Raw genomic sequence first — 18865 nt, 5'->3', positions numbered from 1 at the left:
GGATTGGTGCACTTCTGTTTGGTCCGTAACGACCCCCAGCAGACCCAGTGCTCTGTCATATGTCATAACTCACTGCATTACGAACTGCAACAGGACTTCTCCAAACTGATTAATGGTTCTCTTTTTTAAAACTAATTAAAACTAAAAGTCGCAGCTGCGCACTAGCGGACCGGAGTGTGTTCGTCACCTAACGAAACCTCATGTAGATCAAACAAAGAAAAATGTGAGACTTCGTCAAATGTTTTAAAGGATAGTCTTAGACTTACTGTACAATCAGCCGCCACAAATTTAAACAATGTTCTTCAGGTTATGACGGAACCTTGCTTTTGATTTTTAATAGCCCCTATAAATAGCAATAGATTATTTCTTTTACGTTGAATAGAAGGTCTTTTAGCACTGGAAAGTCACCAGTGAAACTGCCTGCCACCCATTTCTCTCTGGTTTCATGCAGATTCTGGGTTCCACCTGCAACAAAATGGCAAGGACTGTTGTCTTTAGTTACAGTTTTCCTAACCTCATGCGCAATCTACTAAGTCACAGATATAAAACAGTCAAAATGAGGAGTTGCTTTAAAACAGGCTTTCGCCTACTACATTTTTAAAATGATTTTTGTGCTGATTGTTAATATACAACTCACCTGAACAAATGCTTAACTCCTCTTTGGAGAAATACTGTAACTAACCACTCATCCACTTACTGTACATTGAATGGCAAGGTCTAATTACCAGCGAGCATTTGTTTTCTTCTTAAACTTCACAATTTCGTTTGTTCTCCCCACAGCAAAGTCAGAGATTTTCTCCTTCCTGTCTCTCTCCTCTCAACACAGGGACTGCCCAAACATTTGGACCTCACTTTCAATGCTTTATAAATAGCATCAAAGGAAAAACTCAAGAGTTCTCTTTAGCTGTCCTAGAAATAAAAAGGCCTAAGGACATTCCAGGCAGTGCAGTTTTTTTCTGTTTTTACTTTTCCCTGTCCTTATCATTTGAGCTTTGTCCTAGAGGGTGTATAACGTGTGCACGATATGTGGGTCAAAGCACTTCTCTTCAGCAGTCCTGCCCAGATTCTGTTACACTGAGATGTCTCCCGACTACAGCATAACTGACTTCCTATACTCTAAACTGAGCACGACTCAAAGAAAAATGTACTTTTAAAGAAAGAATTTGTCTCAAGGGGGCTAAATACTATGACTATTTGGATGCTTCTACTAATTCTAAAATTCTTTCTATGCCCTAATTTAAGCATTTCTAACTAAGGAGCGGTTTTAGTTTAGTTTTAGTTTTTTTAAGTTCAGTTTAGTTTCTACCACACGTTCTGGAAATCCACCTTCTAAAACATTCCAAGCCATCAAATTATTTATTCTAAATTGAAGTGTCTCATTCTATCCAAATAACAATGACATTGTTTTTAGATATTAAAAAGATAATTTTATGATAGTTTTTTTAATAGCATTTGTTGATCTTCCTTTTGTCTTTTAAATCAGTTACCTGGGGAGGCGTCCCGGTTTCTTAGTCAAGCAGCAATGTCACACCCAAGAGATACTCATCTTTTAGGTCAATACAGTCTCCTGCGAAGTTTGAAAGAAACAGACAGCCTTCAGTTGCCTATTCTCACTGAACAGGAAAAGTCTGTTGTGCTTTGTCATACTTTTGGACTTTGGATGAAAAAGAGTGATATGTCATACTCCACCCTACTCTTTTGCTTTAGCATTGTAACAAGCAAAAAACCTATTCAAGAAGATACAGCACTGGCATTGCCAAAGCAAAAGATAGGGGTGAATGCTACTCTGTCAGCCAAGACCTCCACCCTTCATTAAGGCCTTGACTCAATGGTATAAATATTCTATGCAACAAAATAGGCCACTGTCTCACATCACTGATCTACAATTAAGTATTTTAACTTTAGGTTCCTTTCAGTTTATAGGGCAATATTGTGAATGCCCATGCCTTAATGAAAAAAACAACTTCCTTCAGATGGTTTTTGTCTCCCTTCACTCATGTGTATTAACTGTTGATAGCCATGTCCTGTTAATCTTATACATCATCCATTTTTCTATTCGTCCCCTAGCTGCACACTTGTCTCACAAATCAGGTATGAGCACATAAAGCTGATGAGCACAGAGCATTCTTTTGTCTTGTCAGTGTTTGCGTCACCTAATTACGAGATCTTGACAACATTACTCAGCCTGAAAGAATGCACACATTACCCAAGAATGGCACAAGAACAAGAGGCTTACAAAAGTGAGTGATTCGTCAGGTTGATGTTTTATATCCGGATTCTGTTGCTGACTCAGTGCCTCATCAACAATATTTCTTAAGAGATCCCTGATTCAAAAAGCAGCAGTGTAACTTTTCTGGTTGTCTTGCTCATGGTTACAAGAACGCTCCTTCTGTAGAGCGCCACCTATGTGTCAGCCTTGATAAAAACTAAGGGGTGAACTGCATTCCTACAGGCCCAAATAGTGAGGACTGGCGATTAATATGAACTTTATGTAAGAGTGCGCAGGAAGGCTGGAACTGGTTCAGTCCAGTTACAGCGCATGGAACCGGCAGAATGCAGCGGACAGGAATTCCCAAGTTTGTCTTTGAAACCGATGGCAATGTCAGAATACCAAAGTCATCGGTTGGACAATGAACATACCTGTGCATTTTTTTTTATCAATGCCGTTTGTACTGCACTGGCTGAGGTAAGTGCATGATCAGTTCCAGCCCTTTAGTCAATCTCCTGTACAACGGTGCCTTTAAAATACGCACACACCAATAGAATGAATTCCATTGACAATAATATCATTCCTTTGTTAACAGACTTTAGAGTTTATGCCCTATTTTGAGTAATTTTTTAAAATAAAATTGGTAATGAAACGCTACACAAATAAGAGCAATTAACGAGACCTATTTTACTCCGAAATTAAATAGGACCCATAACTAATGGATAGCTCGTGGCTGAGTTTATACTACATCAAACCCACGCAAATCCAGCTGCAGGAGTAAGAGAAGCACGTCTGCGTACTTTGAATTTTGTTTTTCAAGACTTCTCGCAGTCGAATCTTATGTGTTTCTCGTATCTAAGAATTCAAAAAAAAAAGCGCTAATTTAGGATTTCGGCTCACGTGTCTCGTTTCTACACCGTTTCCACACTCCTCCCTTTAATAAAAAAAGAAAATACGTCACAGCTCGGAGGAGGTTGTTTGTCTAACGCCGTGGGTGTGTGGGGAAGTGACTCTCATTACTTTGAGTGTAGTGGGAGTGGAATTCCCCTCCCTCCCCCTTTCTTAATTCGGGAGGTAGTTGGATAACCTTTTAAAAAAGGACATGGAGGAACAAGTCTTGCTCATCTGAAAGAGAGAGGTTCTTTACACTTGAAAGAACAGTCTTAAGTGTATTTCTGAGCCGGTATCTGGTGGGAGGAAAAAGTGGAATATGTAGCTCGTCTCATTTTGCAAACGCAGGAGATACAGACAAGATAAACTCGCTGTTTGCGCCGCCCTGTTTCTAAAGGGAGAGAAGACACGTTGGCTTTTTCTAATCTACGTTTGCTGCCCTGGGAATGGGAGTGAGGAAAAAAATACATGGATTTTCTTATACCGAGTCACGAGAAATACCTTTTTTTTTAATGCAGCGAAGGCGATCGTAACCAGCAACTATAACCTCAGTCACCACCTCTAAGCGCTCCTCCGGTAATAACATATGCCACAGGTTTGTTAGGTGGAGAGGAGGGACTCTTATTTTCTTCTCTGTTGGTTTATGGACTGGATAAATATCACCAAAACAGATTGAGAAGCCGCTGGGGCTCTTTGGGGATTTAAGTCCTGTTTCATTTAGGTGCATTTTGTCTCTGCATTCCGATAAAACGGGTTTAGCTGAAGTCTGTAAAGCTCCATTTCTTACTGCGATGGTTTTAAGGCCGATAAAGAGTACTAAAGTCGCGTTTTTACCCTTCGAAATACGAATTGTTGGAAGGGTATTGTTTTGAATTGTAATACAATTTATTCTGTTTTGAAAACTACAGGTTTTCATGGACCGACAAAATGTAGTGCGTGAGGCTTCATAGCGTGGCTTGACACCTGCGGGGTGCGGACTTGCACGGATGAGAATTTCGGGGTTCCTTGCGGCAGAGGACGTTTTGTGTTTCGGAATGGGCGTCAGATGAGGACGAAAGATCGTATGTAATGTAAAGTCACGGGCAGCAATGTTTTTTTTAAAAGAAACGCGTTTTCTTTTTTTTTAGAGTATATGTAATGAATGAATACTTTTTTCACGGCGAAAAGTGTTTTGAAAAACACGTTTTAAATGTTGCCTTTTCTGCAACTGTAGCTTCAGTGAGCGCTGCAGTGTGGTTCTTAATTATTTTCCATTTGCGTTCTTCTTCTGTGACCAGAGGTTTCGCAGAAACCTCGGAAATAGAGGTTTAAGCGCACACACACCGCTAACACGTAGCTGTGAATGTTCTCGTTTGTACGGCAGCTAATCTGAACTGACACTATAATTATTGGTGCTTTGTTGTATCTTATCTTCTTTCTTGGGCACCACCAAGATTAGTTATTTAGGCGTAGTCTCATATAAAAATCAATATATATTGAAATCGAGATAATTCAAGGATGATTTCTCAAAGACATAATTCGACTGTTAAAATAAATTGACAAACACGATCTTTACTCGTTTCAGTAGTTCAAGATTAGAAGTTTTCTGCGCGAAAAAAAGGAAAATACTTTTTTTCCGTCTAGCCGAATAATTGTATTTTGTACATATAATTATCAACCTTTTGATTAAATAACTACTGCGAATCATATACATGTATCAAATAACTTAAGACACTTGTCAGGAGCTCAACAAAAAGTCCATATGTTATCAGTAGTTGTCCGGTAAGAACAGCTGTACTTTCTATACAGATGTAAACATTTTTGAAGAAAGGGTGAATCAATATTAGCTTTGGGTTCTTTACAACGCTAGAATGAAAAAAAAAACTTAGTGTTCTTCTAGTTCCAGTTCACGAATACATTTTAACTTATTACAGTATTAATATTCACATCCCCATAATTACCACTGCGTGCTGAGAATCCATTACTCTGAATGGTGTTCTTTATAAGGTGCATGAATATGCATATGATATAGATGACAGGTTTATTATTAGACAGTTTTGCACAAGTCATGGACAGCCGCAGGTTAAAAATTTAAATATTATAGATGTGTGTTAGTCATTCAGTTACGTTTCTACACTGATCCGCAAAAATGCACTCGTGAATGTCTTAGACCACCACTAAGCGACGTTTTTCTTGCTGTATGTGCTGCTCTTTAGTTGTCTCGTATGCCGTTTTGTTAAGCGTTTTCTTTAAAGGATGAAACGCCGTCGCTGTGTAACGTGTTTAATTTAGTGAGATAAATTAGGCTTTTCAGGCCTTGGGCTTTTATACATCAGTACGGTAATTCCTGCTTACATGACTAAATACAGCAAATAACGGTGAACATATAAAATGTTTTTTTATGACTTCAAGCTGCTTTTAAAAGTGACAGTTAAATGTTTCCAAAATAAAGGTTTGGGGATTATCCTTGATAGTTTTTCACGGTGTCTTTTGTTGGCGGAGCATTTTTCCCCACGTGTTACCTAAAATGAAATTGCAGCTGCTACCCCACAGGTGTTTATAGATCTTTAATCATTATTTTTCTAATTTTAGCTTGGTATTTTGAAATAGGTCGTCTTTTGGAAGGATTGCATTGTTGTTTTTGGCACAAGAACTCTGTGTTTTAATGTTTGTCATATGCAAGTGAAGTCACTTGAACGAAAATAAGAACAGCGTAGCTTCCTCTGTGGTTAATAAATTTTCCTCTTATCCTTAAGTATCACGAGGAGAATATGGACTGTGGCTGTAGGTTTTTGAAGTTGTACTGGTCAGTGCTTTATCATGGAAGGACTTCAGATGTGGCACAGAGTTCAAGGAAACAGCCAGTTCATTTTTTTCCTCCTATTCTTGAAATATAATCGTAACTTAAATGACACTACTTCACAGTGTAGATACTGTTTATCCTAAATGTGCAGATTCTAGCAACATATATTTTTCAATGTCTTTTAAAGGTCTTCAGCAATGGTGCTCATTTGTGGTTTAAAATGGTTCATTATTGTCAAATTATAAATGAAATGTTACCTCACCAAGCTGAAAAGTGTCTAAATCGATCTGCAACAATTTTTTTTGGCAATGCAAGTTGCATTCTGATTCATGCACCAGTCTGAAAAGGCAGCATTAGGCCATAATGCTTTTTTTCCCCATGAAGTATCAATTCGGGTTTATTCACAGTGACATTTTATTGTGGAAAATTAAGCTGAATTCCTGCTTAGGCTTTAAAAGATCATTCCTTCAGAAACAAATTAGTGGCCTTTTCCTAGAACCTAGAACATGCCTTCATTCTCAATCCACATGTGGGGCAGTGCTGTTGGCAGTCATATTTTATACCACAGAAGGTATGAGGGGAAATGGTTTGCCCACACAGATTTTATTTATTACGTTTTCTTTTTTCTCCCAGATAAATTGGTGCTTTACTGGGAGATGTTTACTTTAAATATGCACTCAAATCTATACTTTCAAGAAAAAAGTAAATGAGCAAATTGTACAATGTTAAACTTGGTTTCCATTGTCTGTTTAACAGTAACAATTGCATTTAGACCCGCTGGAGTGTAGTGGTTGGTTACATTATACTGTAGCTATTGCTGGAAATCTTGATGGAGGCACGATCTAGGAGGGCAAGTGACGATATTTAGCTTCTTCCACTGAGATAGGTTTCATTTTCAGTCTTAAAACAATATGCTAGAAGTGCAGCAAAAATTATAGGTTCTTTTTATAAACACTAGTAAATGCATCTTTTTTTTTTACAATAATGTGTTTAGAATGAACCAGGCTATAGAAGTTTGTTTTTCTTGCAAGGCCAGTGCATGATTTCCTGTGCACTGTTGTTGCTGTGTAGTGTTCCATACATTGTCCCTTCTTGGGCTTTAGGTTCATCTTGAAGAGAACTCTTTAGTAGAGTAGTTCCTCTTACATAATTACAGTTCCTTTATGGTGACTCTTTGTCCTTTGTCCAGTGACTGAAAGATCTGAAATGGTTGTTGTGATAGGGTTTCTGTTTAGAAAAGAGATTGCTGTCAGGGACAGTCATTAAAGTCTCTTCAAGTAAACTTCAGTCTTCCAAAAAAAACAAGTAGCTGTTTTGTTTTTGTTTTTTGCTGGAGAGAATTAATGTCCAATTTTATGCAGTCCTTATTTTAAGCAAATTGTTTAGAAAAGTAACGTGTAAATACTGTTGTTTTTTGTTTAGGTGAGTTGTGTGGTACAAGCTTTCATATCCTAGGTTACAAATAGCAAGTTTTGTTTAGAGAAAACCAGTTGGCCTAGTTATTCAGTTGTTCAGCTAGGTAAAAAAAACAATGGTGAGGATTAGATATTTATTTATGCAAGAATGGTGTTCCATGGTTACTCAGTTTCAGTTTTAGATAGTTCAAATTGCAAATTATATCCATTTTGTTTGATTAGTGATTTGTTGTGACTCCTGCTTGCAGAGAGTCATGTCTTGATCGCTTCTTGACGGTGTGCATTTTATTGTGTGCCAGACAGTTTTTTTAGACTCTTCTGGATTGTGGGTTCCGGGATTAGGTCTCTTTAATATAGACCCCTCTCTGTGTCTGTATTAGCAGATATAGGTCACGGGAACCACAGCTTCTACATTCACTCACCAAGCCTTTGTTACTAATTTACTTCCAACTTGCATCAGTGTACAAAATAAAGGCTGCATGAAGTCAGCAGATTCAAATTTTTTTTAGGATTGGCCCCAACAGGGCTCTTTTGAAGAGATTTTGTTTGCAACCTGGACTTGAACATATACAGTACACAAAAGTGAGGCTGCATATGAGAGGAGGCAACTTGACCCGTTGTGCCTTTTTAACATGCCTACTCTTTTTCTGATCATTGCAGGTCATTATTGGCATTGTTAGTTGTTGGCAATTGTCTGATCTGACCTACGTAGTGCTATCCTGAAAAATCTGAAATCATAATTGATGGATTCATGAAAATGTCTTTGCAAGGTGGTATCGGACTTCTTATTCAGGTTTGTGAAAAGAGCACAAAGTTCATTTTAAAGATTTTGTAAGACTTCTTTATATGGCTTATTAGATATGAAAACCACGTACTGTGATTTTTCAAACACTCAACACTTAACACTTAAGGTTGTAAAGTAAAGCAGTGCTTGATGTGATGCCAGAACCTAATGCCTGTAATGTAACCAGTAGCTTTTTCCAAAACCCTGTGGAAAGTGACCCGTAATAACCTTGGTTCTGTTGACTGAGAGACAAAACTTTAGAATTTATGTAATCTACTGTTGTAGTTACCATAAATTTAAACAACTTTTATAAGACCTCTTAACCATCTAGTGCATTTTAAATGAAAGACCTTTAAAATTAATATAGTCTCGGACGCTTTGGTACTGTTGATCTATTTGTGAAAAGCTCAAAGTTCCATACCAGACAGGAGCAGTGCTTCACTGGGACAAAATTCGAAATTAATACTGAAAGGGGCTTCTGAGAACTTTCTCCAGTAGACTATAAATGCTTCCTGAGACGCTTGCAGAACATTATGGAATGAAATGGAAGTCCCCCTTTGGTTTGGGCATGAAGCTACTTGTTAGCTTACAGTTGAACATGAAGCATTAACACAATCTGATAACTTCACAGCTTTCAATTTGCAGCGCCTGTTTTTTCCAAAAATAAGTATGAGGCTTCCTTCTTACCTTTCAGAATCTTAGCTTGCAGTTTCATGCTCTGAGTAAAATCTTACTATCCAAATTGTTCAAGAATGGAAAAGAAATTCAGATTTGTTTAGAAACTTTTATTATAATCAGCTTTTTCTAGCTCGTATGATTAAAATTTAAATTTGTGATCATTTGAGGTCAACTATTTTCTCTTATTATTTTTTTTATCAAATAAACATGACTAATTTTCATGCAGGCCTAAAATGTGTTGTATGTTTTGTGTTGTGGTAGTGCTCATGCAATATTTTAAAGACAGGATCATTAACAGCCGTGTAATGCATGACAGCATAATTTAGAGGAAAGCATCTTCTTTTACATTTTAATAGGCCCCAAAGGAAAGTTGTTTTGATTACTGAAGCGTTGCAAAACATTTTTAAAGAACCCTGCCTGCAAGTCCTGTTTAATATCATTTGAGGAAAGCGTATTGCAACAACCTATCAAGTAAAACCTGCAAATGCATTTAGTAGGTGTAGGTTTCAAGATGGTATAGAAGACCCTAACCCCCAAATCAAGGGATGTTTGTATTAAAATTGTGCAATTGTACATTAGTAAGCCCTTATTTAAATACCATGTACATTTTTGTCACTTTACAAAACTCTGTTGCAGCTTTGGAATCAGTCCAGAGAAGAGCAACCAGATATATTCTGGGTCTTGGGAAAAAATGTCATGTATTGACCAGCTAAAACTAAACTTTTTTTAGTCTCATACAGAGAAAACTACAAGGGCACCTTGTCTTCAGAGTCATCCCTGTGGACATTTAGTACCTGGTGAAACGTGAATGAGAGATTGTATATGGAAGCTACACGGAAGTGCATTTTAAATATTAGAACATGGCTCACTTCTTTACAAAGGGTCATGGGAGTGCCCAATACCCAGTATGGAGTAAGGATACTCAGCCATGTTGTCGAAGCTGAAACCCTCACTTAACTACTACCTACCAAATAGCTTCTCTCATTTGTTAAATTTATGTCTTTAACCCTGTGATTACAGGTACAAAAACATCAGCATATCATGGCATCCCTGCCTAGGTGGTCTGTGTTTAAAGCAGACATCATGAAACTGAATCCATCATTAAAGGGCAAAGAGCCTGTTTGTCCTTAAACAGTGCTTAAGCTTGTCTTGTCAGCAGTCTTCTTCATAAACGTTGCTGGGGGAAAAAAAACAACAACTTGGCAGCCGTGCTGTAGCACTGTAGGTTTGACGACCTATACTTGCATCACTTTATTTAATAAGTTCATTTTTTATGCCCTGTTCCTGCCTTTTAGTTTGTGACTAAAGGCAAATACTCTAATCATACTAACACGTTTTCAGGATGGCAGCTTCTCGACAGAAATTCTCTGTCAGTTCCAGAGCCTGTTTTAGTAATAGTCCATAATTTGATAGTGACACAGTGGGTTGGCAGCCTCACCCATTATCAGCAGTGAAGGGTGTGTATGGGGGGCTCTATGTGGATGCCAGATTTTCTGGCTGAGCTGCAGTATCCAAGAAAAATATAACCCGATTTCTACAAAGTTGAAGAGAAGAACTGATTGTCAAGCTACTATTGTACATGCAGACCTGCAGGATATTTGTATATATAGTCTTTGTAATGTCAATTATTATGTTACAACTCAGAGATTTTATACTTTAAAACAACTGTAAATGTCTGAATACTGCAGAGGAAAGAATGATTTGAAATCGATGTGGCATTCAGAGAGGTACAGTTGGGTTAATGCAGCACACAGAGCTGGAACGCGATCTCCTTGACTCGCTGAACCAAGGACAAGTCCTGACTGCTGTTCATTTACTGCATGAAGGCTGTCATTGCTAGCTCTGCTCTTTATGGAAAAACCAGGCTGAGTGGCCTGTTTTTTTTTCTTTTAAGGACATGTCTTGTGTATTACATTTTTCAAAGGGATCAACTATCTAGCTGTTCCTTGGCATTTTGTTAAGCATTTCATGTTGCCTTACTAGACATTATGCAGATGTATGCAGAGGCAGCACACTGGCAAGAAGTGAGATTGTACCATATGAAAAGCGATGTAAGTAACATTGTCAAGACTCACTAGTTTTGTAGGAAGGGAAGACCCGAACTCGGTTTACATTTAAGATCTGACGAACCAAAGGCACTGCACCAATAAGGCCTAAACTTAAATTGAAAGGCTGTGATCTTCTGGTAGTGTTTCACTCTTTTTCTGGTCAGACCACCTCAGTTTCTCTTAGGAGCCCCTGAAAATGGTCTTTTTTTGCCAGTGTTGTTTATTTCAAATACAGGGTTGAAAGTGTGTGACTGTTTGTCTTGCTGTCTAAATTTCTTACTCCTTAGATTCATGCGTATTTACAGTCTCTTATGTTTATGTGAAGAAGCCATACTTTGATTTAAAAGCCTTAATGTTATGTTTAGACTGTTGTCTGTTGTGAGCTCTAAAGCATTTAAAATGCTTAAAAGGAAAATGTTTTAGCTTCTGTACTGTTGGCACCAGTTATGAATGTAGAGTGTTAATCATTAACTTTGAAGAATGTTACTATGGAGTCTCTTGTTTTTTCTGATTACAGAATTAACTCGTTGATGGTGTCTCTGAATTTCTGTTAAAACTGGCAGAACTGAAATGAATAGTTATTTTCTAACCTTTATCAGTGTTCGTGACATTATGTGAACTTTTAATTAACCCGTCATGAATCATGCAGAGGACACCAGAGCTGTTTGCATGTGTGAGAAACTAGAACCGCGTTCTAGTGATTATAAGCAAGGGATTTTGTTAAATGTTCATCAAGAGTGGGAATAAACCCAGGGGTGGAAGTATTTGGTACTGGAGTTAAAAAGGTTTAATGTTTTGTAGCAAAAGGTCAGGGTGGAAAAAACGGCCTACTGAATTAATGATAAAGCTGCCAAACCATTCTGAACAAAGGTTGTTCTATGTGTGCTTAAGGGGTTAGTAGAAGGCATAAAAAGGACACAGACAGGCCTTGAGAGTTGCATCCACACTTTCTCTTAAATGTTAGGTTTAGTACAGTAGGTGATCTAGAGATTGCATTCTGTAGTCTTATCCAGTTTCTCAAGACCCTTCTCTTCTGGCTGTTAAACTGAGACTTTAACAAGTCTTTTTTTTTTTTAATATGCACTGTTTAACACAAGCCAACCTTTTTTTTTTCCATGTTACTGACCTGAATTCCTTTTGCGTATCTCTTTCTAGGTTGTCAAGACCTGAATGTTCTCGCATTTCACCAGTGTGGCCCCACAGAATGGGTTAATGTGAAGCCACTCCAGTCAGAGCCACAGGCAGACTTTTGGACGGGAATGACACACTTCAGAAACCCATCCATTTTGTGACCAGGTTCTACAAAGGTAAAGGTATTTTTTTTCCAGATAAAAAATGTTTTACCAGTTTGCTTTAATTTTGCATATATAACCCATTCAGCTAACAAAAGGTTTCTCTGTAACATGATAAAGGTCTTGTTCTTACTGTTCTGTGCCAAGTAAATAAAGAGTCATTTTGCACAGTTTCATTTTTTATGACGAGATTTCATTTGTCTAATCTCTTTACTGCATCATGCACTGTACTTTGTGGTTGTGTTTCTCATGCAATAACAAATCTGAAAAACCTTGGAATACTGGCAGAGGCAATGGGAATTTGCCCTTAGTCAGTTTTATTGATGCATTTGAGTTGTCTGCAAGTCAGGGTTTAGTCCAGACAACCACTGAGTCACCCAGGCTTTTACAGGTGGAACAGAGAGCAAATGGATGGCATAGGTAAGAGATTAGAGATTAGGGGCACTGAACTCATCTAAGAGAAATCTTACCTGAATAAGACCTTTGTCCTCATTATGCTTGCGTATGTTGCACAATTCCTGGCTTTGCTTTTTATGAAATCTCTAGAAAAATAAAAACTAAATAGGCTTCTTTTTAATATGTCTTTTGGAAACAGCTCTGCTCCTTAAACTAGCTCTTGTAATTCAACATTTGTAGCTGACTTTTTTGTAGAGAACTTACTCCCAGCAGATTTGCTGGTCAGTGGTTATCTTGTTCAAATGACCTTATGGTGCCCATCCTGTAGGCTTTAATATATTTGTTGGTCTTTTCTATGCAGTGCCTGATGGATGATGTTTGTTTCATTCACAGTTCAGTTTAAAAGACCGATAAAACAAAAGTCAAGTAAGCCTTCTTAATCTACATACTACAGGAGTGAAATATAAGTGCACTGTATCAGTGTTTTTATAAAGATAGTTGATCATATTAGGATGAGTACTGCTTTGTAATATTGTAGTGTGTGTTGGGCATGAAGAGGCTTTGCACAGGTGTAGGACTGGCAGTATTTCCCAATTTGACAACTTGGACACTCCCTGCTTCTTTACAACTCGCACAGGGGATTTTATCAACACAGAATCCCTTCCCAGCTTTCCATTTGATTGCTTTAGTGCATCCCAGCAACTTGCGTTCTGTTGGCAGCCCAATAAACAGCTTCATATTGCTCCCCGTAATTGGTGTCATGAGTGTCTGGAACAGACAGCACATGATGTCTATTAAAGCTCTGAAAATGTCTGACAGAAAAGAAAGTGCATGCTCATTCCAAAGACCCCAAACTGTAGGCTGAAAGCAGCCAGTTACACCACGGGTTCAGCCGTAAGAGAAGCATGCAGAGCTGGAGCTCATCTGGTCTCATTCCTTTTGTTAAAATTGGTCAAAGCTAACTGCTCTTGCTGTTGCTCTTCCTCAGGTAACAGAAATGACCGGTTCTTGGAGGAAGGTGAAGGTGCTGGGGATTATGATGACGGTGAATTTCTTCATTTACATCGTGGTGGAAGTGTCCAGGAGTGGAAGCCATGATAAAGACCTAAACCACAGAGTTCGTATTCCTGATAAAGTGTTTTGGAAAAAAATAGTTGCCCTTGACGCCTATTGGAACAGGGAGCAGCAGAGACTGGACCTTTTACACAATCCCATCCTTGCTGTTCTAAATGGCAGCAACAGTAGTTTGAAGGACGGTATGTACAACTCTAGCCATCTGAACTCCTGCGACCCGGACATCGGGGTCACGACCCATGTGAAGGATTACAACTCTCTGCCGGAGCGTTTCAAAGACTTCCTCCTGTTTATGAAGTGCAGGACCTATCCCATGGTGGTAAACCAGCCACACAAGTGCAAAGACAAGCCTTTCCTTTTGCTAGCTGTTAAATCCCTGGCACCTCACTTTGACAGGAGGCAAGCCATCCGAGAGTCTTGGGGAAAGACTGGTAAGCTGGAAAACTTCACGGTGGCCACTGTGTTTTTGCTGGGCAATGCTACCGCAGAGGATCACTTCCCTGATTTATCTGAAATGCTGCAGTATGAGAGTAGGATGCATGGAGATCTCCTAATTTGGGATTACAGGGATTCATTTTTTAACTTGACTATTAAGGAGGTTCTGTTCCTCGAATGGGTCAGTCAGTACTGCTCTGAGGTGAAGTTTGTGTTTAAAGGCGATGACGATGTTTTTGTCAACACCTATCGCATTCTGGAGTACTTAAAGAACATGCAGGAACAGAAAGCCAAAGATTTATTCGTAGGGGACGTCATCATGAATGCGGGGCCTCATCGAGACAAGAAGTTAAAGTATTTTATTCCAGAGAGCCTGTTCGTTGGGCCCTACCCTCCTTATGCAGGTGGAGGTGGCTTTCTCTACTCTGGAAGCCTGGCGTTGAGACTGTACAATATATCCCAACAAGTATCGCTGTATCCCATAGATGATGTCTACACAGGCATGTGCCTTAAGAAGCTTGGCCTTGTTCCAGAGAAGCACAAAGGTTTTAGGACTTTTGATATTGAAGACAAGTACAGAAACAACCCCTGTGCTTATAAAAGTCTAATGCTCGTGCACAGCAGAACTCCTCAAGAAATGATCAAAATCTGGACATGGCTAAAGGACCAAGAACTGAACTGTCACTGAGATTTAATGTATTTGGGTTGGGGGGCAGGGTTGGCAGCTGAATTTTGCAGTTTAGTCTGCAACTATTTTTCTTGACATCCAAAGGCTCATAGGAAATGTGGCCCCAAACTACTGTGTGTATGTCCAGGAAGGAAATGAGGACAAAGATGCTTTCTTTTGGTACAAATTTGGAAATCCGGTTATAGCTTCACAATCACCAGTCTCTGCCAGGAATCGGTCTCTTGTGGCTAATCTAATTTTTTCCCTTATTTGGTTAACCTAGAGCTATTTATGAACTAGTTGAAAAGAATACATGCATTTTTTTCCTAATAAAGCTGTAAGATTTTTCTTGTGGGGAGAAGTATCAAAAGAGAATTTAAGTGGGGTATCTAAATAAAATCACCCCGTCACAGGGCACTGAAGTAGTTGTTGGCTAGGGTTCTCGCAGTATATGGGTTAATGTCCGTGCAAGAGAACTGCTGGGAATGCATTATGGCTTTATCCCCATGGGCCAGTTTTCCCACTTGTACTACTTGGAGGACCAAATCATTCTGGAGCTGCTCAGAGTGGAGGTAATGAGCATTTATGCCATTTGTATTACTTTGTAGAACCAGAGGAATCTTAATGATGAGAAGAATGTCTGAAGTAGTTCTGTCATTTGTTATACCTGTATAGCAGTTTTTGTTTTGTACATTTTTTAAGTAACTAATTTATCACCAGTGGTCTGTTTTATTGACTCAATCCAGATTTGTCATGTAACCCTGAGTGCTTGAAACTTCTGCACCTCTGATTAATAAAGGATTTTGTTTTTTTCAGTGGTGAACTTCTAATGAGAAAGAGGGTTGGATATGTTTGGAAAGAAAGTGGCATCACTTGTCAAGTATCATTTTTGCAGCTTTAAAGTATAAGACCCCCCATGAACAAAAAGTTTTTTTGTAAACAGAATTGACAGTTCTTTGCCTTTTTGAGCCCCATAAACACCAGTGAACACTATTAGAACACTGTGCACTTGCCACATTCAAGCTGTTACAGACTGTTCTTCCTCTAAGCACCCATCTCATTTTCCTAGGGACTCAAACATGAACCTTAAAGCACTGGAAATCAAACTAGGTGTTGCATAATCTTACAGGGTGGTAAAAGCAACATTACCTGGGTCTTATTGGAATCCAAAAAGAGAAAGGATTTGAAATCTTCGCATTTATACCTGCTCAAATTCAGTGCAAGGTGATGGACGACTTTTTTCTAAAACAAAGTGCAGTTGAGATGCCTGTTTTCAGAATGTTTTCCGACTTGTTATTTTTATAGAATAGGTATTATGACTGAAATCGCCCATCTCCCCACAAAATATTTGTTCCGAAGGTAGACCCAGCAACCCACTTGAGCAAGGGTCAAATTCAGAAAAACTGGGGCTGGGGGTCAGTGACTCCCATGGTTTATCTTCTCATTGCACAAGATGGTGCTCCTCTTTCTCATTTTTATGTAGCTGCATAAGTGTGATGCTCTTAAATTATAAATGAAGTGAGGCTGTACCGACTACAGCGACGGCCTGAATGAAATGCACCTTGGGTTTGATTTCCAATTAACCAGCATCCTAATAGGTTACAATACAGTGAAGGAGGGGTGAGCTGCAATTGAACTCTCCCTGTATTTCAAAAGGGTGAAATCGTTCATGTTCTGTCAGCTGCCTAGTGAAGGAAGATGGCTGCTTAAAATGCCATTCCATGGCTGGATATGCTCTGATCCGTTGACATGTTTGGAGGGAAAAGCAGAGCACACTACACAATACACAGTATATTCTATGCCGTCAAGGATTCAGCTATGAAATAAAAAGTCAATCTGTGGCTGCATACCTCCGTTGCAGTATTGTACATTATAGTGGACCAGGACAGCTTCTTTAGCATTTTCGTTATATTGTAAAATGATCCTATGTGCTGCTCTGTTGGTATTTATTCAGATATTTTACACTGGTTTCAGTGCTGTAAGAACAGTTAAATGCAGATTTGACTCTTTTATGTAACTGTTAATAGTACGATAACTTATCTTTATCATGAACACCCTTTTTTGTTCAGAATAAAACTGAAGATTCTTCTGTGAAAAGTGAAAGAAATGTATTCTATGATTACACCATTAAACGATTGCAATATTTTAAACTGTCAGAATTTCTACACCTCTTATTAGTAGATCTTTTTGCTTTATCTTATCGGAACTTTATCCGTTTTTATTTTATCAGCTAGCAGTATTTTTATTAACATAGATGCACTGAAACTTCATAGGCATCCCATATCATTCCAGGACATTGTCAGTGTTTCACTTCCTGCATCACACAGCTTTTTAACTAAAAAAAGCTTTCAATTTGGAACCAATATGTCTTGAATGGTATTTTTTTCCTGTTATATTTTAAAAAACATGTAATTAATGAAGTTGGGGAACTTAAACTATGTTTTGAGTAAACATGCTTGAAGAATGTTGACAAGTTTGAAGGAGAACAACAACAACAACTTTGGACAATGTCATTTAAGCATTTCCAGCTGCTGTTTTTGTCTTGGTGTAATTGGAAAATATGTTCTAGGTTTTATTTTTCCTTCACCATTTGCTTTTTGTGCCTTTATACTGGGGAGATGAAGAATTATCAAATGAAAAGTTGTCTTTCGTTCTCTTCATGTGTCCCCTGTTTAATGATGTGGATGTGTTTGACTTGATTCTCTTTGCACTCCTTACATGTGTAGTAGCTTCTGTTCATTTCTTTACAACCCATGTCAAGTAGCAGGGTCCAATTGCACAAACTAACACGGGTATATAGATGTGAACCAAAGGTGACATTTTGTGGTGGTTATAGTACCGTAATTCTCCATTTAAGACACTTGACTGCACTGCCTTACATTTTTTTTAGAAGTCTATTTCCACTTTCCAAAATAGTTGACTTTGTCAGCGTTCTGGTTTTTGTTTAAGAAGTGCCTGCTGTTATTTATTGTTAAAAGTCCTAGTGCCTTCCGTGTCTTTATTTTTGCTTCATCTGAAACTGTATATATTTCATTTGTACTCCTTTTGTCAAATCTGAGTGTACTGTGTTTGCAAAAAAAATTGCTGAAGCACATATAGTGATATTTCTGATTTTGTAAATGTGAATGTGTGAAATTAATAAAGTTTATTTAAATGTTTTCTGCACTATTTTCAAAATACCATGCATTGGGATTATTTGCAAAATTTCACCTTAATATGATTTGTATGTGTTACATGCGCTGTCTTCTGGATTAAAGAGAAAACCATTGGACATTTGAATAGTTTTTTATTTAAGCAGGCGGTCACTGGGATCTCTTTAAACTAATTATAAAACCTTGCAGCCTCACCTTTTGGATTTGAACTATCTTTGAATTAGTCATAATATTGCAGCCATTTATGTGTTTGGGCTTGTATGAAAATATTGCACTTTTTTTTTTACATTTAAACCGAACTACATCCTTTCAATTTAGTTGTACTGAAACAACTGAATCTCACCAACCATTTTACAGACTGGACAAAGGGCAGATATAGAAAATTGCACCTTAAAAAGCTTATATTTTTTGGGAACTTGGTTCCTGTTTGCTATCACTGTTTCTAAGAGTGGAGCACTGGTGTTGGCAACTTTAAGAAAATCATTTGTAATTCTACTTACATACTCTCTCGCCCTTGTGCTAATTTACACAATGGATTGGGTGTTGGTAGTACACTTTCTAGGAATGATTAAAGTACATAGATTAGTGAAATCCATCTGAAAGCATCTGATATAAGAAGAGATGTGCATTTCATCTGAGTTGCTGCTTAAAGTACATAAATAGTAAAATGGACATAAACAGAAATAAATACAGAAGTGAACCATATTGTTTTGGCATTGCTGTAATCCCATTGTGAGTAAGATATTTCCAGGCTTCTTTAATATAACCCAGTTTTATTCCACAGTAATTACTACAGTCTTAAAAAAAAAAGCTTCCGATTTTATTTTCCCGTCTGCTGCATAACAAGTGCCGAGAAAGATTTCTGCTGATTAAAAAGCAAAATGAAATTAACTGAACAAAACCCAACAGGATTAACTACATTCTTCATTAAGTCAAACAATATTGATTGATCGCTATAAAGGCATGTCAGTTCAAACATTCTTTCCTGGCAGCGCGATATAACAACTCCTTACACATGCTGTGATACTTTTTTTTTGCAGTA

The 18865-nt window shown here is 38.1% G+C and overlaps 1 protein-coding gene across 1 annotated transcript; it reads left to right on the top strand.

Annotated features, from left to right (window-relative positions):
* Positions 1 to 3208: 3208 nt before the first annotated feature.
* Positions 3209 to 17940, top strand: LOC148820057 (N-acetyllactosaminide beta-1,3-N-acetylglucosaminyltransferase 2-like). Its single transcript, XM_088934354.1, has 3 exons — positions 3209 to 3676; positions 11963 to 12114; positions 13484 to 17940. Exon 3 carries the CDS (start codon positions 13493 to 13495, stop codon positions 14690 to 14692), a length of 1200 nt encoding a protein of 399 aa, XP_088790480.1. The 5' UTR covers positions 3209 to 3676; positions 11963 to 12114; positions 13484 to 13492; the 3' UTR covers positions 14693 to 17940.
* Positions 17941 to 18865: the final 925 nt, after the last annotated feature.

This window comes from Atractosteus spatula, chromosome 15 (assembly GCF_055471065.1).
Source record: "Atractosteus spatula isolate fAtrSpa1 chromosome 15, fAtrSpa1.hap1, whole genome shotgun sequence".
NCBI classification, from domain to species: domain Eukaryota; kingdom Metazoa; phylum Chordata; class Actinopteri; order Semionotiformes; family Lepisosteidae; genus Atractosteus; species Atractosteus spatula.
The sequence above is the reverse complement of the archived record's forward strand: the minus strand, read 5'-3'. Positions and strand labels throughout refer to the sequence as shown.

What these genes read in the sequence shown, in the direction of transcription:
- LOC148820057 (XM_088934354.1), top strand. Translation starts at nt 13,493, where the DNA reads ATGACCGGTTCTTGGAGGAAGGTGAAGGTGCTGGGGATTATGATGACG.